The 21507-nt window shown below is 40.0% G+C and overlaps 1 protein-coding gene across 1 annotated transcript in view; it reads left to right on the top strand.

Moving 5' to 3' along the window:
* The first annotated feature begins 2425 nt into the window (after window positions 1-2425).
* Window positions 2426-21507, top strand: part of cacna1aa (calcium channel, voltage-dependent, P/Q type, alpha 1A subunit, a) — a 67804-nt gene continuing 48722 nt past the window's right edge. The window contains exons 1-10 of the mRNA XM_042392248.1: window positions 2426-5857; window positions 6390-6529; window positions 14383-14474; window positions 15647-15799; window positions 16190-16377; window positions 19000-19103; window positions 19380-19495; window positions 20396-20440; window positions 20569-20652; window positions 20979-21185. Coding sequence (XP_042248182.1) covers window positions 5765-5857; window positions 6390-6529; window positions 14383-14474; window positions 15647-15799; window positions 16190-16377; window positions 19000-19103; window positions 19380-19495; window positions 20396-20440; window positions 20569-20652; window positions 20979-21185 — 1222 coding nt within the window. The 5' untranslated portion in view covers window positions 2426-5764. The remainder of the gene's footprint in view (window positions 5858-6389; window positions 6530-14382; window positions 14475-15646; window positions 15800-16189; window positions 16378-18999; window positions 19104-19379; window positions 19496-20395; window positions 20441-20568; window positions 20653-20978; window positions 21186-21507) is intronic.

Raw genomic sequence — 21507 nt, 5'->3', positions numbered from 1 at the left:
ACATTTTTTTTGTAGCACTGAGGCATGGACATGATTTTGGTTTGGGTTTCATGTCAGAGTGTGTTTTGGGCCCAGTTGTCTTGCTTTTGGTCAAATTGTCGAATGCATCAGCAGAATGAATCTGCTTTTTCTTGCTTTTGTGTGTGTGTGTGTGTGTGTGTGTGTGTGTGTGTGTGTTGGGGGGGGGGGGGGGGCAGTGCTTCTCCTCACTGAAGGCCATTTTCTTGCTGCAGAGGGCCTCTACTGCTAAATTAGTGCACATAAGTGTACAAGCAAAATTAATTATTATCATCTTTCAGTAATTATATACGTGAAATTATATAGTAATTGCTACTTAAAGTACACTGCCTCTTGTGTATTGTGGACTTTTCTCACCTATCTTGAAAATACCTTACCTTGGAAATAAAATCACTTTGCGGTGTAAAGCTGTTAGATTTTAAGATGTCTGGCTAAATCCTGGAAAAACAAAATTATTAGGGCTGCAATGATTAGTCGAAAATTCATCGTCATTCTGATACTTGATTTGTCATTTTGAGTCATTTTTTTATGAAAGAATTTTCTTAAAAACTTCTCAAATGTGGATATTTTCTGGTTTCTTTAGTCTTCTGTGATAGTAAACTAAATATCTTTGGGTTGTGAACTGTTGGTCGGGACAAAAGAAGGCACTTGAGGACATCAACCTTGGCTTTGGAAAACACCATTTTTCACCATTTTCTGACACTGATAATAACCATTAGATATAGCCCTAAAATTATATAATAATAACTTGTTTCCATTCATATTATACATTGTCACATTGACAAATGAAAATGTTGCTAAATGGGAAAACGGAAGGCTGCATTTGCAATATGATAAGAAACTAAACTGCGAATGGTAAAATTCTATTCAAAATGTATAATGTAGGATTAAAATGAAGCGCTTCAACCATGTCTCCTATCTTTTATGGCTACTGATTATCAAAATAATTAGATAGGTTTCAACTACAGTGCTTAATCCCATTCATTTTATCAAATCAGTGCTTCTGAGGGAAAAGTGACAAGAAAATGAAGTAATCATTTGAGCTGTTCTGCCACTGCTCTGCTGCATAATGTAACAGGGCAGAGAAAGAGAGGGAGGGAGGGAGGGGGAAGGAGTGAGGGATATCAAGAAACTGACAGAGAAAAAAGGGAGGCTGCTAAGTAATGAGTCTGACTTCCTTCTATTTCCTTTTTTCTTTCTAAAAGTAGCAACACAAAACATTTCGCTAATTCTTTTGTAACATACTGAATGGGTGTGTTCAGCACAAGCAAGGTACATTCGTAAATTATATTTAATGTTTGTGGACAAGACTGATATAACAAATTGTTGACGTATAAAACACTTTACCTACTTCACACCACACACACACACACACACAGATAGAGACAGATAAAGAAAACACAAGTAGGCAAGATGATTATTTTATCCTTGATCTTGTGGCTCTGTTATTTTCATAATTGCATAATTAATGATAAATTTGCAATATTATGGAGCCAAATCCCTTTTTTTTTTTCTTTAAGAAACATTGCAAGTGAATGTAGTAAACAAATCTGAGAAATAAAACTGAGCAGATAGTGAGTATGAGAGCGATCATGCTTGGTTTTATTAATAGGGAGGCTGGCACCTTCCCAAAGGGTAGCAGCTGGTCTGGACTCCACTGGCAGATAAGTGTGGTGTAGTGAAGTGGAATCTAGTGTTGGTGTATGTGTGTAAAGTACATGTATGAATATGTTGTTTGCTTGAATGGCAAGATGCATGAGCGTGGTAAAGAGACGGGCCGGAGGGGTTGATATTTTGGAAACAGTTCTGGTGTGGTTGGTAGATAGGTAGGTTATTCAGTAGCTGTGTATAGTAAAAATATTTGTGTGTGTGTGTGTTAGTGAGTGTGCACCTGCTACAGTGCTGGCTTCCTGTATCAGGATTAAGGACTTCCAATTGTGAGCCATGTGCAGTATTTAAAAATATTTGCACATATGCTCATGTGGTGGTGCGGAAATGTGTCAATGTATGGAAGCATGTGAGGAATGCGGTGATTTTATACAGCACAGTGGGACAGTGGCACACATGCATACACACATACATACTGTATGTGACAGCATGATGTATGGTCTCCCTCCCACTCTCTTCCTTTTAATCCCCCTTCCTTTGTACAGTATGTGTGTGTGTGTGTGTGTGTATGTTCTGCCACTAACCTACTTTCGACGGAGCATACACACTGCTCAGGAGAAGAAAATACCGCAATACTCTCACACCCCTCTGTCATTCTCTCGCTTTATCCCTCATTCAGCACTCCTGCGCTCTTCGTCTCTGCCCTTCTCTCTTCCCTTCTCTCTTCCTCACTGTTGTTTCCCTCCCTCCGCTACGTCCCTCCCCCACCCCCCACCCCCACCCCTTTCTCTCTCTTTTATTCGCCACTCACTCTTTTCTATCATGTCTGTGCCCACAGGACACTTTCTGTCTTTCTCTCTTTTTTCTCTTTCCTACTTTCATCTCTCTCTTTCATTTCAGCCCTCCGTATATTTCTCTCCTATCCAACATTTTCTTTTCCTTAATCCCCTCTCATACTCTTGTCTCTCGCTGTCCTCGTGCATTAGCTGACGCGGCATCTCTTTCCTTCTCCCTCTCTCATTCGATATTGAATGGAGATGGCATGACAGAGATAGGGATGATTGATGGGCCGGCTCAGTGAGAGAAAGGTGGACTGAGGAGAGATGGGAAGGAGAGATGCCAGCAAGCGGGAAGAGACAGAGAGAAACAAGTGGGAAAAGAGCATAGAGGGTGGGAGATGAGGCAAGCGGGAGAAAGATGGAGAGACAGAGATAGAAGAATATAAAAGGGGATGGGGATATAGAAGCAAAGAGGTATGGGAGAAAGAGAGAGAGAGAGAGGAGGCTTAACAGCGCAGGTGGCGAGAGGAAAAATATATCAGTGAGAAACAGACAGGGGCTTTACTGAGGACGAGAGAAGGTAGGAGAGGGAGAGAACTCGAAGACCGTATGGAGCAGTGATGGACAAGGTTAAGAAAAGTCCAGTAGAAGATTTTTTTTTTTATGTGCGTGTGTGCGTGCGTCATTTGGCTCCAGTGGTGTACTTTGAGGGCCTCACTTCCCTCTCTTCTTGGCCAGACATCTCTGTCTACGACCTACCACTGTCCCCATTACACTGTATATATACACACACACACACATACACGCACTCACACCTAGACAGATAATAAAAAGCAAGCATATGCAGAACCGCGGGTAGAGAGAGAAACACAGGGGAAGCAGAAGAGGGAGACCGAGGACAAAGAAAACATTAGAAAGATGAAGGGCGGGAGAATGGTGAGAGAGCAACATATCCTCATCTCTCTCTCTCTCTCTCTCTCTCTCTCCCCTTTCCTCACTCTCAATTCTTCCCTTGCTTTTAACTCTGCCATGTTGCTATATATAGCCATTGAGGAAAGAGGAAGAAGCAATTCATTATTGAAGGTTTATGGCAAAGTGTGAGTCATTTATTCATATGCTGGATTTTTATATGTGTGTGTGTGTGTGTGCACGCGCAGGGGAGGCATGTTTAAGGATACTTGAGCCACCCCTAACACCCCTATCACCACCACACACACACACACACACACACAAAACCAGTGTTTGTACCCCAAAACATAATGCAGAGACAAAATGTGCCAAATAATTCTCATAAACACAGTCGTTCATCATGATACACACGCATTTGTCCCTTTGTCCCTGTGTCCTTCCATATCGCTCTCTCTCTCTCTCTCTCTCTCTCTCTCTCTCTCTCTCTCTCTCTCTCTCTCTCCCCCCTTGTTCCTCTCTATCTTTCTCTCTCCCTTTTTCAGTCAACTACACCCTGCCCTCCCACAGCCCATCGCAGATACACACATGCATATACATACGTGCATGAACACAGGCTCGCATTTATACACACACACACATATCGCTGGGGGGGCAGGAAGGCTAATTGAGTGGTGCCCTGGGTGTTCTAGTAATGCGTGCCTGTGAAGAGCGGTCAAACACATGCGCGTGATCACAAACACACACACACACACTCACACACATCATGGGCTTGCAGGCGACTAACAGCGAAAGCAGCCTTTCAAAACAAACACACACGCACACCGAGGTCTATACACACGCACACGTACGTGTTTCACACATGCACACATATGATGTATGTTTCCATAAATAGCTTCCTCCTTCTTTCTGTCTCTTCACCATTCAATTTTTCCCCTCCTCCTCCTACCATGGGAATGGCTGCTCCCAAAGGAGGCAAGCAAGTAGGAAAAAGGTGAAGAGGAGGAGAATAGAATAGAAGAGTGAAAAGAGTCATATCGTCCAGCTGGGAAATTACAAATGGCGAAACCCTAAAAACAAAACTGACTGCTTTATATGCTATAGATGTAAATACTTTATATTTATACATCATAATAATAATCTTAAAAATGAAAGTCAAAGGTTTATTCTGTTCCCCTTCTTTCACCCCCAGGTATTTATTTCTCTCTTATTCCTTCATTCTCATCTTGTTCTCCTTTCCTTTTTTCCTTCCTTCTGTCGCGTCGCTGATTCCTCATTCATCTCCTTCACAGATTTGCACTCGCACTCTTTCTCTCAGTCACTCTCTCCACTCGCTTTCTCTCCTCTTTTAAATCTAACTATTTATCTTGTGACCTTAACGAGACAGGGGGATTGATTTAAGAAGACACCACCAGTGTGTGTGTGCGTTAGAGAGAGAGAGAGAGATTGTGACAAACACAATTAGATGTCCAATGAGATACTCCGTCCTTCTTTTTCATTTCTCTGTCTCTCTCTCTCTCTCTCTCCCTCTCTCTCGCTCGCTCGCTGAACTGGCCGTAAGACGCAATGTACATGGAGCCAAACGGTGATGTCACAATAAATCTCACTCAGTGTCCTGGCACGCTATCATACACTAACACTTTAATATAGCCCGTGTCTGTTTGAGTGTGTGTGTGTTTGTTTGTTTTGTTTGCCCGTGTGGGTGGTGTGTTACCAGAACATACACTTAGCGGAACACATTTAACTGACTCATGATGATGGTTTGTGGGTGTGTGTGTGTGTGTGTATGTGTGTGTGTTAACAGGCGGCACTGGCAGTGAGAGGCCAGAGATCCGTGATCACGTCTACCTGTTTTACAGTCTTGTAAATGCAGTAAATAAGTAATAGATGATAGACATTCTATGGAGTAAATGTTCTGATTACATTTTTGTGGTACCTTGCTGCATAGGTTTGAATATTAATGAGGTCATTTTAATTTCTTGAACTACTGAATGTCCTTGTAAAGTTGACAAAACAGCTCTTCAAAGCAGCCAAAGTATTTTTATTTTTTACAGTGCAAGACAAGAGTAAAGAATGTCACATCGACTTTTTGGCTGTGTACCTTTAAGTTTGGGCCATCTGGTCCATCACATGATTTCCATCCCCACAAAAGCACTGACCTAATTTAAGAATCATCAATTAGCAATTAACATAACACTGATATGCATGCCAAACATAGCAAACAAATGTTTGACAGGTACACTGACCTAGAAGTATTTTTTTAATTGATGTGTTATTTAGCTTAATCAATGGCCCAAGCACAACATGGCTAATATACTGTGATTACTGTAAGTCTTGTTGGAATGTTATAAAGTATTATTTAAATGTTGTGTATTTAATCTGTTAAACTGTTTAGATTTATGTCTTGAGAGGTGTGTTTTCCTTGACTGACCTTCCTCACTCCATTTGAGTGGATGATTCTAGCCACCATCATTGCCAACTGCATCGTCCTGGCCCTGGAACAACATTTGCCTGATGGGGACAAGACACCGCTGTCTGAACGCCTGGTAAGTTACACAGACATGATACAGTATGTGAGAGCCATATGTAAACATAATTAAATCAGGCGAGGGATCTGACACCTTATTGATTTTACTTCAGTGGAGATGCATGCAGCTTCCCGACTAGAAGAGGCAGATTTTTTTGATCTTGAAAAAAAAACAACAATAATCCAAATGTTCTGGGCACTACAACACATCCCACACATGAGAAACATACACATTCTCACAGATAACATAGGATTATACTGTACACACATAATATACAAGACACACATCCATTTTTTTAATATGATAATAAAGCTGCATATGCAGTTATGAAGTTACAAAAGACAAAGTGAATACATTCAAATCTCTCTCTAATCTCTACACACTGAAAAAAGTTAACACACATTTATGAAAACCCCTTCAACACAAACTGATGTTTCGACTGATAGCTGTCTCACTCTTTATCTCGGTCTTTCTCCATCCCTCTTAACCTTCTTTCGTCTCTCTCCGTCTTCTCCTGCCTTGCTTCCTTGCTTGCTCTCTCTCTCCTCAGGATGACACAGAGCCGTACTTCATAGGGATCTTCTGTTTTGAGTCTGGAATAAAGATCCTGGCACTTGGTTTCGCCTTCCACAAGAACTCCTACCTGAGAAATGGATGGAATGTCATGGACTTTGTGGTGGTGCTCACAGGGTAAGTGGTGAACAAATAGACAGGAGTCGATAGATAACTATTACAAACACCGACACACACAGTTATGAAAACACGAGCTCAGAATCAGATGTAGTTTTCCCTCTGTTTCATTCGACTACAGCTAAACAAAATGAAGTGGTTTGTCATGTGTTTTAGTGTGTGTTTGAGCATGTGTGTTATTGAGAGTGTCCTTCCCCTCGCTCCTTTGCCCTAATGAATAGCCCCATCTTGGGGAAGGCAGCAGTCAGATCACAGAGCAGAACTGCAGGCAGCCAGTATCCTGGGTAGTTAACAAATGTCACCACAACACGGAGGGGATGGGGGGCGGGGGGGGGGGGGGGGGGGGCACAGAGAGAACAGAGACTGGAGAGAAGGAGAGAATGTTAGAAAAAATCACAGATACTGACAAAGAAGAGGTGGTAGGCAATGGGAAAGAAAGGAAGGAGGCAATGTGCAGGAAATAGAGGAAAACGCTCTAATCATGATTCGTACACCTTTGACAGCAGAACAGTGATCATGTAAGACAGACAATGAAGATGTGGGTAGCTCTAAACGCTGAGTACGATGCTAAAAAAAATCTCTCATTTGGAATTAGAAGGGAAGGTTGGATTAGCATGATAGAGTTACTATGACCGATTGGATTAGTGTAAGAAATTAAAAAAAATGTAGGAGATCATAGAAAAAGACCAGAGTTAAAGGACCAGTGTGTAAGATTTAGGGGGATCTATTGGCAGAAATTGAATAAAATATTCCTAAGTATATTTTCACTAGTATTATCCCAGAAAAAAAATAAGAATCATTGTGTTTTTGTTGCCTTAGACGCCATGTTGCACTGCCATGTTGCACCAGTGGCCCAGAACGGACAAACCAAACACTGGTTCTAGAGAGGGCCTTTTGCGTTTTTTGCGAGTCTCGCAGCCACCGTAGTTTCTCCTACATGCTTGGAAGGGGAGAGAGGGGGGAGGAGTATTCAGTTGGTTGCAATCTGCAACCTCACCGCTAGATGCCACTAAATCCTACACACTGGTCCTTTAATATGTGATACGTTGGTGGGACAGAAATTTAAAAAAATGTGTTTACATTTTATAATTTAGTTGTATAGAAAAATTGCACTTGTTTGTCAAAGTCAGATGATTCTGTTTTTCCAACATGTGTGCCCATCTTTTCATCCATCCATCCATCCTTATGACTGTCAAATGTCAGTCCTTCCATCACACGTCTTTCTTTGGAGACTCAGTAAGCTTTCTTTCTTATGTAAGTGCTGCAGGCTGTGTGGTGATATCTTGTGTCACATGCTGGTGTACGGGCACAGTTTGTGTTTAAAGATGAATGTGATTACATGAGTGATGGATTAGTGATAAGAGCACAATATGTATTAAATGCCTACAAATTAATGATGCTGATGTCAGAATCCCCTCAGTTGAGCTAAGCACAAAGCTGATGTTGTCTGAAGCTTGCTATTGCCCCACAACATGTTATAGTCCAGCTGAAATTAAATCGCATGTTAGTTTATTTTCTGCTACAGCACACATATTTACTCTGTAAATCAGGAAAAATCAGAAACCAAAAGGGAGAAATTTATATTTGATATTTTTCTGTTTCATAATGGCTCCTTATTTTTGCATTAATTTGCGGCAATACAGCTAGTTCTCTGTTAATGTAGACGAACTTCTTTCCATACAACCAATCAAATCACGAGTGAGCAATAAAACAAACATTCACTGCAGAAAAGTGCACTGCTAACGTCATCGCAGGCTAGCTGACTGGAGCTACGTGCCCAACTGCAGCTAATTAAAGAGTATGTAAAGGTAGCTGCAAGTGTCACTCCGTACCTGTTAGATGCTGGTGCGGTGATCCTTACTCTTCAGTACCACTGCTATCTACACACGTAAGCCACAGTGCACGTTTGTTTACTTATTCAGCCTATCAGCTGCTGTCAATCAAACACAGACATTGACACGCCCCTCCAGCTGCTGAGACAGAAAAGGAGTATTTCTGATATTCCCTTAAGACCCTTTTTTCTTACTTTTATTAATACAAAAACTTACTACAGGGATGACTAAATATAATTTCAGTTGGACTGTAAGATTGTTATAAAGCTTGAGAACTAGTTTTTGTTGCCTCTTTCAAATTCCAGTAACACACATAGTTATGTAATTTTTTTTGTCACCAACCTAGCAAATTTCACATTACACTATATTGTCTACTAAAACAGAGAGACTTACAGTAAATTAATGCATTTTAACAACTGTGTCTTGTGACATTTCCTCTGTTAGCAAGTCTCATAGTAAAATTGGGTTACTTTAGGCTACTGTATCCAGTGAAATAATGTGTGGGAGTGCTGGCACAGTTTAATATGTTGAGGTCACCGTGTGTTTGTGTGTGTGCATATGGTGATTTGGAGAGCTTCGTGGGTTACATAAACCTTTCTCATCTTTGCTGACAAAGCACCAGTGAAACTAGATTTGCCCCCCCCCCTCCCCCCCTCCCCTCTGCTCAACTCTCTCTCTTTCTCACACACACATACACATAGACATACTCAGTCTAGCAGTACGTCCTTATGCTTTAATAAGAGCAATCATGAAGCCAAGCTCATCTCAGCATGGCACAACAGAGTGACTGTAAGAGAGAAGAGGAGTGAGAAGACAAGTGTCAGTGAGACAGCAGGGTGTAGTGAGATGCAGAGAGGAGGGAAGTGAGGTAAAGCAGAAGGAAGCGAGGCAGTCCTTAAACCTTCCAGTAAATGCCTGGTCTCACATAATCCCCCTGTGTTTTATAGTAGGAAATCTGAATGTTTTCATAGTGAAACCCCCATAAGCAAGCATGACACAGCTGTTAAGTTGTCAGTTTCTCCCTAAGACACAGGCATTGCTAGTGCTGGTGCATAGTTTATGTCCAGATGTTATTAAAGCCTATGTCTCTACTGACAACCCATCTCTTATGTTTTATTTTTTTGTAAACTACTACTGCATTTTTCTATATTTCCAAAGAGTCCTGGTTCGGACAAGGCGATGACACTCTATGTCAAAAGTGATGAAAACATATCATGAGACACTATTTTTCAAGTAGAGTAAGGAATGTGAAGGAAAAATATAAAAGTTACTAAAAATAAAGACAAATTGGCAGGATGGAGGTAGAAGGCATACTACGTAAGGTACAGAAGAAGAATTTAGAAATTTTTGTGCAACTTTTATGAAATTAACACTATCATAGAGCAAATGTGAAGCACTAATGCAAAGATTTTTTCAAGTAATGGAAATATTTGTTTTGCAATGTAAAGAACAGTCACAAAAAACACCCAGTAGTCTTCATGTCTCTTCATCCAGCTGTTTTTTGTTACCATTTTGGAGCAAAAGTGGGTGTTGCATCGCAGCGTAGCAACAGAGAATATGTTGCGTCACTGACAATATACATACTGTAAATTCCCATTCACACAATATATTTTACACACACACAAACACTAGGTGTGTGCCATATCATATCATTCACAATAATATTGGTATAATTTTTAATATGATGAAAAAAATTAATATCGATATAACGGCAATATTCCGACTTGTTGGTGTAATGACATCATACCGTCACGCACAGCAACAACAAGCGTGGCTGAAAGTAACATTGCTACTGGAGGAGTTAGTTCCAAAGAGCGGAGCAGCTTCAGTAGTGTGAAAGTGGTTTGGTTACAAAAGATGTAGAATAAACCACAGTAATATGTAAGAAGAACAGAAGACTGTAACAGCAAAAGGGGGCAATAAAACAAACCTATTTCACCACGTCAAGCAGGAGCATCCAGTTGTGTACGAGGAGAGCCAAAAATCCCGCTAGGAGCATTTTGTCCTATCGTCAAGAATATCATTATTGCAGAAATACCCTGAAATATTGTGATATTATTTTAGGGCCATATCACCCATCCTTAACACAGACACACACATTCTTTGTTGTGCTCTCTGTGAATGGCGGCGGTGTTTTTTTTTTCCACAGTGCAGCTCTTTGAAGATGAAAGGCTACTTGGCCTTTCTACGCACCTCTGGCCGAAACCTTTGATAACACACTGACCAGTGTGTGTGCGCACACACACTTCCCCCATATACACACACATTTCCACTTCAAACATTCCTTTCCATTTCCTCCTCACTCCTAGTACACTTGCAGGCGCTCTCTTTAAACACATACACAGACAAACACACAAATGACACTTAACATGTCTGAATAGATTAGTTATTCACTCTACAACCTTGTTGGATGTTACTTGATTTGTGTGCCACCGTGTTTCTGTGTCTAAGTGGGTGTGTGTGTGTGTGTGTATGTGTTGACCTATGTTGTAGTAAATTGCCTGAGTGATTTGGCCCTAAGCTAGTTGTTTTTTTTATGCCTGCCATTGATTATTAGTCCAATTATGCTTAGTTTACAGCCATTCTTGCCTTGGATCCTCCCTTCTTGGACCCTCATTGAGGTTCTTTTGAGAAACTGGTGTAGAGAAGTGTAGGAAGAAAGGAAGGTCATTTAAGTGACCCCATAGTCAGTTGAAATTGAAACTGAAACTTGCAAAATCTGTTTACAGTGAAATATTGACTAAAAGAATAATGATCTTTACCTTTTAAAAAACAAAATGGTCTCCTATGCCCTCCTTTGTCATTTTAGTAGGATTGTGAAATCAGGAAAATGATTACAACAGGTACTACCTTCAGTTGTGTCATTGTCTAGATTTGCACTCTATGGAAAATGTCTAACATGCAGCTGCATTTTCTTAATCAGTTTTGATGTTACATAACGTTAAATGGCATGTCATTAAAATGAATAACGGGCTATCTGCAATCTTAACACCTTTGCTTATACAAATGTAGGAAATATTAATATAAGTGAGCATTTTTGATAATGCAGATACATAATATATGAAATAGTTTAGTCATAGTAACAAGGGAAAGCAAGTAGATAAGGAAAGATAAGTTGAGAGTTTGGAGAAGAGATGAAGTGATTTGGTCAGTGATTTGGTCAGTGGACTGAGCTAATTAGCCACATTTAGCTGAAGTCAGCAGGAAAGCAGACGGTGAGAGCAGGCAAAAAAGATTGTGTTTGTATAATGGTTGGATTCCCACGAGAAGGAGTCAGTGGGGAGATTGTGTAATAGTAATATTGCTTAATGTGATTCCTTAATCATCTGTTCCTCCGCATAAAGTGCAGGTTGTATGTGTCTGTGTGTATTTTAAGTGGTAATGTAGACAGCATCTGTCCCTGATAAAAAAGACATTGTTTTCCATTGGTTACACCAAATGACCTACTTTCCAGTGTGCATATGTGAATAACATTATTCTTTCTCTATATGTTTGATCTTCAACCAGCAGTGCCCATTTGCTGTGCAGATGCGTTTTTGTCCATCTTATGTGTATTTTTATATGCATACATGTGTTTGTCTATGAGTTGTGATACCATTTACATTAAAGAGAGGAGAGAAGAAGAAAAAAACAATCAATCAGTCTCCTCCCTTGGCCCTGTTACCAAGGTGATACAGAGATTCTATCAATGAGCCAAGGTCCCTGTTGCCATGGAAACACTTATGAATGAGAAAGGGCCCAGTAACCGTGGAGACGGTGTGAATGAGGAACTGCCTCATCGGCCTGACACTGTTTGTGACGGTGGATGCTGTTTAGAAATTGAATTCTTTATCACTTTTGCCATCATCATCCTCCCTTGTTATCATCATCATAATCGTCATTTGTCATGTACACATGTATATGAAAACGTGCGCACGCGTGTGTGTGTGTGTGTGTGTGTTTATTCATGCAGAAAGTGATATACTTACTCTGTATTTCTAGGTATATAAGCAGGTTATTACCTTTAGAAAAATCCGACTGTCAGCAGCATTTTACTGTTCCTCCACACATGCATTCGCACCCACACACTTCCATCTATAGCGTAAATATTATGCTTTAATATTATATGCCCCCACATTTCCAAAAGCCTTAGAAAATATGGCCCTGAATCCCTGCTCCACGGGGACTGTTGTGTAGCTGAGCCTGCACTTTGACCTCCCTGGGAAGCTGACTTCACAATAATATAATTCTTATTAAGGGTAGCTAGCATACAACACTCTGTCAAAGTACATTAATATTATTTACGTTCCAGCATCAATAACACAAAGCTACTAACCCTAAAACCCTCTAAATAGCACTACACAGACAAAGCATGGAAATTTAATAGTTATCAAGGGATAGTTGGATTCTGTGTAAAATTGTACATTTGTAATAGATTGATAGTAATGGGTGCCAGATGTTGTTACTGAAGTCACTGCCATATTTCATGAGAAAATACCAACAATGTCCTCTCTTAGATGTTACGAAATCTTAAAAAAAATTCTCAACCTTTTTATTCCATGGGTCACAGCTCCATTTTCCACCAAGTTCCACCCAAATCTATCACATTTTTAGACATCCTGCCAACTAACAGACAAGCAGGCTGTATTAGAACCAGACTGAGGCCAATACTGATGTTGATGTTTGATAACAGTATATGTTCATTCACACACAGCACATACCAGACATTTCTGAATCTACCAGACACTAATAAGTTGAAAAATAAACTTATTAGTGTCTGGTAGACAAACACACAATTTAAGACTTAATTATTGGCCACTGCATACACTGATAGCGATATATTGGTGATAAGCTAACGTCTGCAGATAAATCTGGTGTAATTTATAGGTGTAGCTATAATTTAAGTATCACTCAGTAATACCTCTTAATGTTTAAGCAACACACACAGCTGAAAGTACAGTGTTGCCTCGTGACCAAACCGGGAACCTCTCTGTTACAAGTCAGCCTCTTATGAGGCATTTGATATCACACAATGTCATTACAAGGACCCTAGCCTACACTAGTGATGGAGCACCTACAGTACCACTGCAGGGCTTTCAGGTAATGCAATACTGCATTCAAAGTATACGGTTGAGTATATCGTCACCCATGGATCCTAGGTCAGTGTTACTTTTCCCTGCTTGCCAATTTTGGAGGTTTCTAAGCAAAGCAGGCTGACTTCAAACCTGTGATTAAGGCTCTGCTGTGTCACTGGGCCTCTTAGTGAAACAGAGGAAAGTGGAAATGTGTCAGAGAGACTGAACGAAAGTGAGAGAGAGAGAGAAGAGGGAGAGAGAGAGAGAAGTGGGAAGGATGATGATTCACAATGTGCGTCAGACGAAGGGACTGACTGGAAGTCTGGCGGCGCAAGGGAACATCTTAACCCTCTCAAGTACACACATACACACGCATACTGTTTACAACTCTTTATTCAGATGATGAGTGGCTATGCAGGTGCTGTAACACACACCACAACACATTTACTCTGCAGTCTGGCTTAAAGAGAAACATTTTAAATGTACTAAGAATGAAAATAGGCAGAAATAAGCAAGTCAGCATCTCTGATTCACACCATCTGCAAATGCTCCCTCTTTCTCTGTGCCTTTTTTTTCTCTCTCACTCTGTTTCTCTATCTCTCTCTCCCCTGCACTCTTTCTCTTTCCATCTTCCCCATCACTCCATCTTCCTCCTTTTTCAATTTGTAGTTCCTCCGTCATACCGATATAAAACACTCTCCCTTCAGCTCATAATTCCCTCGCCCTGATACACTTCACTGTCCGACTTCACTTGTCAGCTCTATTGATCAGCTCAGCTCTTACAGGATTTACATACAGTGCTCACCCAGTTGCTTGTAATGATCTGGCATGAGTTTGTGAATGTGTGTGAGAAAGAGAAAGAGAAAGAGCAAGAGACAGAGAAAGGTTGACTGACAGCGACAAGCTGGACTAGCTTAAATATTGATTCCCTGTGCACACTTCTGTGCATTTGTCTCATTCCTTTTAGGATCCTGTCCACTGTTGGTTCGGATTTCGACTTGCGGACCCTTAGGGCTGTACGAGTATTGAGGCCCCTCAAACTGGTGTCCGGTATTCCCAGTAAGTCAAAACTCTTCATTTGAATGAACTATGACTCTGCAAAATAAAGCTTTATTTTTAAATTTTGTGGCCTCCACCCATTATCCCAAACGTCGTCTTTGTTATTCCATAACAGTTGAAAAAACGATGAGTGCAGAACAGCTTTAGGTTTCATTGGAGGATCAAAATAGCACAGAGAAGCATTTTGTGTCAAGGTTTTATGCAGCTTCTGTGTTGTTCTGCATAATGCACCCAAAGTATTCCAACAAAAGTGGTTCTTCTATGCACTCTCTCCTCCTTTTTAAAAATGTTATAGTGGCAGTAACGCTCCAGCAGAACTGCAGTGTTATTAATAGATTGGTCTCCACTACAGGGCTGAACAGACAAACGAGGCTTACTCATCATAAAAGTCACTAAGCTTTGTTTGGAAACCCAATCAATGTGGAGTTCAATTCTCATATGTGATATACATTTGAAAAGTGTGACCAGTTTCCACAAAATAACATTTGGCATGGAATTAAAGCTCACTACTCAATGTAGCCTTTGAGACCTTTTGTTTCTTAGAAAACATATTTGGGGAAAAAAAGAAACCTCAGGTATGATTTATTTTACCTCAACTAAATGTGAGGCATTTTACTGACTATATTGTGTGTTGAATCCCTCCATCACACACTGCAGTGTGCACTAGGCTCCCTCCTCCACTGGGTGCAGCAAAATGGTTAATAGTGTATTCTGGTATAAGTGTGTGACAGTCTTTTTTTTTTAAGAGGATGTGAAAGCAAATTACCATTAACTGATGGTCTTATTGCATCTCTCATGTCTAATTTCTATTTATCATAACTTTCATCTTAGGAAATTGTAATTATTATTATAAAATTTAACTTTATTTAAAGTGGTAATGCCTGAATTAAGAAACACACAAGGTTTATTTAGTTTTTCAGTTTCAAACCATTATTATCATTATGGCAACACTTACATCAACCAGTGACAAAAAGGGAATAGCTGGTAGTGGAGACCATGATGTGATTTCTCTTTATAAAGTTTAACTGCTAATGAATTAGAGAAAGGAGGTGTTGTAGCTGTTTGTCTTTTAAATCCCTTTTTCCTCATTCTAAATGTTAAAAACTGTAAAAATTGATAATAGACAATAATACTTCTAAAAACTCTAATACTGTACACATTGTGTCCTCCAGGCTTGCAGGTGGTGCTCAAATCCATCATGAAGGCCATGATTCCTCTGCTACAAATTGGCCTCCTGCTTTTCTTTGCCATCCTCATGTTCGCCATCATCGGCCTCGAGTTCTACATGGGCAAATTCCACACAACCTGCTTTGACAATCACACAGGTAAGGGAGTGTGTGTGTGTGTGTTTGATAGTCACAGCGCTAAAATTAGAAATGCAGTTTAGTTGAACAAAATAACATCTTTGGTGTTTGGTAGCTTCCACAGACTATAGACTGTATATATTATATCTATTTTTGTACATTCTTTGCCAATATCTCTATCATTTTGCCAACTTTTGTACAAAGAATTTGAAAACTTGTTGTTTGTTGGCTAATTTATGTAGCCAGTTAAGTCCTTTACAGTTTGTTAATTTTCCTCAGGAAGCAGTAGTAAGTGAAGGCCAAAGTCGTATTCTGAGTCAATAGAGCTCATTATTCATAAAAAACAAACTACATATTTGCATTTGCCTACCTTTTGTTTTGAAACACTTCCCCAATTCCACCTTTATCCAGGTGAGATCCGAGAGGAGTTTCCATGTGGGACAGAGCTTCCGTCGCGGCTGTGTCCTGAGGGCACCATGTGCAGACCATACTGGCTGGGACCAAACTATGGCATCACCCAGTTTGACAACATCCTGTTTGCTATTCTCACCGTCTTCCAGTGTATCACCATGGAGGGCTGGACTGACCTGCTCTACTATGTATGTACCGCTAAAAAGTTTGGAACACATTCACACAATCAGTGACCAGCTTATTAGCCGCCTCAGCCTGTCCAGGAAACATGCAGTAAAGCAGGGATTAAATAAATTGAAGGCTACTGTTGAAGTGAAATTAGAAATGGGCTACTGGGTAACCAGTCAACCAGTAAGTTGCAGGTCTTTGTACCTTTGTAAAATGCTGTTTACTTACCTCTTAATCATGTTGGCGCACCTGTTAGTGCACTTGAACTGGGCAAAGATTGCTTATTTTGTTTTATGATGAAACATTGCATCCTCATGGCAGCACCACTGCATTCTGTTAACACGTAGCGACCATCAACTTACCACCCACTCCTGCTGGAGTAAAAACAAACACACCCTCTGCGATGAAGCTAGCAGAGAGAAACATTGGCTGGAGCTGCTTTCATGGAGCCAAGGAATGAATCAGAGTTCAGAGAGTGGATATGACATCTGAAACATGCTGCATCAAATAGTCTGTCATATAGAATATCACCAAATATGAAGCTAGTTATAAACCTTTATTTTAACCATCCAACGTATCAGTTTGTTGCTGGTTGCTTGTTGATAGTTTAAATTAGCTTATAACTCATGACCTGTATTCCCACGACATTATATGGTGGTATCAACTGCTGTAATTAACACAATGCAAGTTAATGCTTCATTCAATGTAAGGTTTTTTCAAATGGTGGCAAATTGATGTTTCCACATACAGATTTTTTGTGTGTAAGTCAAACTGCTGACTTATGTATATGAATACGCAGAGATGTTTAATCAAATTAATTAATTATTCAAAAATACTATTCCAAACATTACTCTGGGCCAAAAATTGGCATATTAATTATGTTTGATTTTGCTGAGGTAAGGTATGGTTTATCCACCCGTTATTTACCATGATGGCCCTACTTGTCATGGAAGGACAGACAAGCACCACAGCCAATTAAGTAGATTCAAATTTAACAATATCAGTTTATTTGCCACATGGACCCTGTTTTAGGGATAATGTCTTTGTTTGGCATTAGTTTTTCCATTATTGTCATGTTTGTTGGCCATTTTGTGTGGATAAAACTGCCGCACAATATCTGGAGAAAAAAAAAGCTATAATTAAACATCTATTGAAATCTAGCTGAACTTAGGTCTTATGTTTGTCCAAAATTTCTGTCAATAGTTGCAATAATATTTTCAATCCAAATTCTTCAAATAGGCTTCATGACCAAACCACCCAAGAGTTTTCTCTTATAAAATACAAAAATTCATGTGGTGAAACATCGGTCATTTTTACCTGTGCACGATGTGTGTCTGTCCATAAAATGGGTACTAGGTCTCTAACAGTGTCATCACTCATGCCCAAGACTGAATAGTTCCCTGCTGTCAGTGGCAACGGTTGCTATGGAGACTAGACGAGGGTCTTTGAGTGTTACTGTAGTCATCTCTTTTCTCATCTCCTCTCTCTCTCTCTCTCTCTCTCTCTCTCTCTCTCCATCCATCTTATTCTTTCCATTGCTCTTTTCCTTTCTTCTTCTTTTTTTTCTTTTTTATCTTTCTCTCTTCCCTCTCCTTCATTCTTTCCCCTCTTCTTCTCTGTCCCTCTCACTCTGTGTCTCTCTCCCTGTGTCCCTCCTTCCCGGTGCTGCTCTATATTTAAAAGGGCCTGTTCAGCCGAAGTTATTCTTGCAGCTGCTGGGGAGGGGAGTGATAAAAGTTTAATGGTAGAAAAAAGGGTCTGCGGTACATCGGGTGCACAGCGGCAATACCAGCTTACATGCAGGAAGAAGGAAAAATGAAGGAAGGAGGAGACCGGGAGGAAAGACAGGGAGGCTGTGAGAAAAGAGAGCACAAATTGGTAAAGAGAAGAGGTGGTCTGGAGGTGGGAAAGGGTAAAAGAGGATGTTAGAGACAGAGAGGGAGAGCGCAAAGCATTTGATATACATTATTTACTCTGCTCAGCTAAATAGAGTGGCAGATATGCATTTACTTATTGAGATGACTTAAAGCAAAACCATGTCAGCCCTGCTGTTGTTTATATTTCCAGTGGCAGTGGATAGCACTTTTGAGTGAACTGACCTCCATCATTTTAATGGCCACATTGTCCAGACATTTAATGGTAATGATAAGCCTTGGAAGGAAAATGTTCTCACATTATGTTTATTCCAGATCTTTTTATTTTGTACTTGTAACTTGTATGACCATCTTTTGGCATAGTTTTAAGATATGTATGCAGTACATGGATGCAAATGAATGCACCTTCATCTGGACAGCAACCCTAATAAATGGCACAGGCATGTTCATTACTGGCCCAGTACAGAAGTACAGAGACAGAGTTTAAGATACCCTTAACTTTCAGCAGACTGACCAAAACATATGCCATTGCTGCCCAGAGCCTACTGTTAAAGCGGTCATGCATATTATATATTCTTCTTTTGACGGAAACACATTCAAAAATGTCCCATGTCTCAACCGAGCAAATCTTTGGTCATTTTGAGTTGTGTGCTCACTTTAATAAACAAAGCAATGTTTCTGTTAGCTTAGATGCTATTATATGAAGTTCAGAGGCGACAAGCAAAGCATTGATTACTCTGTCTGATGTCTGTGTGTGTTTGTTTCCAGAGCAACGATGCCTCAGGGAGTGCATGGAACTGGATGTACTTCATCCCCCTCATCATCATCGGCTCTTTCTTCATGCTCAACCTGGTGCTGGGTGTGTTGTCAGGGTAAGGTCTTAATTTGTGTTGCTGTGTGTGTGTTTGTCTGTCTGTTTGTGAAAGAGAGCATGATTGAGAGATCGTACAAGTTGTTTATCCAGAATTTGTCATCACATACAGTATACATGATTATTATTATTTAATAGTTTTTACAGGGATTTTAAAATGATTTGTAGTTTGTTGTATGTACAGTATGTTAAACTAAAATGTAAGGTGGAGGAAGGCATCTACATTAAAAGTATTCACTAAATTTGTGTGTTTTGTGTGTTTTGTTTTTCACTTCAGGGAGTTTGCCAAAGAGAGAGAGCGTGTGGAGAACAGAAGTGAGTTCCTGAAGCTCAGAAGACAGCAGCAGATTGAAAGGGAACTCAATGGTTACCTGGAGTGGATCTGCAAAGCTGGTACGCACAGTATATATGTGTGGTTTATTTGTAGATGTTCACATACGAAGATGCATACAGTACAACCATAAAAATGTACTGCAAGAAAATAACTGTTGAGCTGTATCTTGGTTGTCTTAATAATACCAATACATTAAATATAAATGTTATTATGCAGCCAAAACAAAACTAAATGGATGTACTGTGAAGCAGCTGAAGGAAGTGGGAAGATTAGCTTGAACAGTTATATATTAGCTGAAGTTAGAAGTTGTTCTAAGGTAACATTTGGACTACTTGTTTTTCAGTCAGGTAACATAAACAATCTATGTTGAATGTCCTGTCATGTCCTGGCTGTCACATTATACATATTCAATATCTCAGTGACGCATGTCTACTGGAACCTACTGGGGAGGTTTAATGTGCTTAAAGCCATTGAACTTTAGAAATATATATGAACATCCTTTATTTAGATGTACATTTCTATGGTAAGGATTAATGACACTTAGAGAAGATCCACCGTTTACTTGTAGTTCTCTTTCTTTTTCTTGTCTTGTTGCCCATCTGGTGAGGGCAGAAAAGATGCAGAGAGGATAAGAGGGATGGAGGGTCGGATGGTGGATATTGGAAGGAGGAGATAAAGGGGCAGATAAAGGACAGAGCTTTGATCTTCTTGAAAAGACAATCTACATAAAAACAAGGAAACTAAAAAAACAGGGGAGGGAGAGATGAGTGAAAAGCACAGGTGCAGCCCAAAGACTTTATTTCCAGTTTTAATTAAAATTAGAAATGAAAATTGATGATCAAAAAATGATTCATAGATATTAGACTGTAGGCATTAGCTCATGAATTTGGGAAGTTGTAAACATAAATTTAATGTGGCTATATACTGTATTAACCTTTCTCTTCCTTTGTGTTTTGCAGAAGAGGTTATCTTGGCGGATGATGAAAATGAAAATGATTATGATGGTATAAATTTGCTGATTTCTTTGTACCGTGTTTGTGCACGCAAGATTGTGATTTTCTAAAATATTACTAATGAACTTAACACATCCAACATAGATGAGTCAACATCAGCACTGTTCATTCAATTACAGGCTCCCGTAGGAGAGCTACAAAGAACCATAAGAGCAAAGCTGAACTTCTAAACCCAGAGGAAGGGGAGGGAGATCTGGCAGTAGGTAAGATACACTCTCTCTCTCACACACACACACACTCTCTTTCTCTCAAAGACAAACCACAGGTACAGTACATACAGATTCTATCTTATCTTGCATATCAGCATTACCTGACTCTCCTCTCCTTCCCTCTCCTTCCCTCTCCTGTGCTTAGCTGTTCTCCCCTCTCATTCAAAGCAGTTGTTCTGCCTGTTTTCTTTTAAGACCAAAAGGTTTTCTTGATATTTTATGTAGTTATATTGTTATATATTATATTTTGTAACTGGGGAACACATGTAATTAGGACTCTAAAGCTAACACTATACCATGTGCCTTGCTTAACCTTTCAGGGTCACCGTTTGCCCGTGCCAGCTTGAAGAGCTCTAAGCTCGAAGGATCAACTTTCAAGCGGCGGGAACGACGTCTACGCTTCCTTATCAGACACGTCGTTAAGTCCCAGGCTTTCTACTGGACCGTACTGTGTTTGGTGGGCCTCAACACGCTGTGTGTGGCTGTAGTGCACTATGACCAGCCAGAGCCACTTTCAGATTTTCTATGTGAGTAGGAGGGAGGGGGATACAGGCATACATAATGCAAGCATGCGCAGATAATCTCCACAGATGCACAAATACTCTCATCACAGATTACTGGAAAGGAGTGGGTGAGCAAATTCTTATGACTAAATCCATGAAAGAGCTGACCCAACCAGTTAACATAAGCACATCCAAACACACAATACCTTCCTCTCACACAGATTCTCGCTGTTTCTCTCTCTTTTTTTGTACATATACACACATATACAAATGCACATACAGACACACAATAAACAACTACATTTTGAAACCAGATGATTGTATTCCAGGGTAAACCAATTGGTGA

The sequence above is a fragment of the Thunnus maccoyii genome, chromosome 18 (genome assembly GCF_910596095.1).
Source record: "Thunnus maccoyii chromosome 18, fThuMac1.1, whole genome shotgun sequence".
In the NCBI taxonomy this organism is placed as follows: Eukaryota; Metazoa; Chordata; class Actinopteri; order Scombriformes; family Scombridae; genus Thunnus; species Thunnus maccoyii.
The sequence above is the reverse complement of the archived record's forward strand: the minus strand, read 5'-3'. Positions and strand labels throughout refer to the sequence as shown.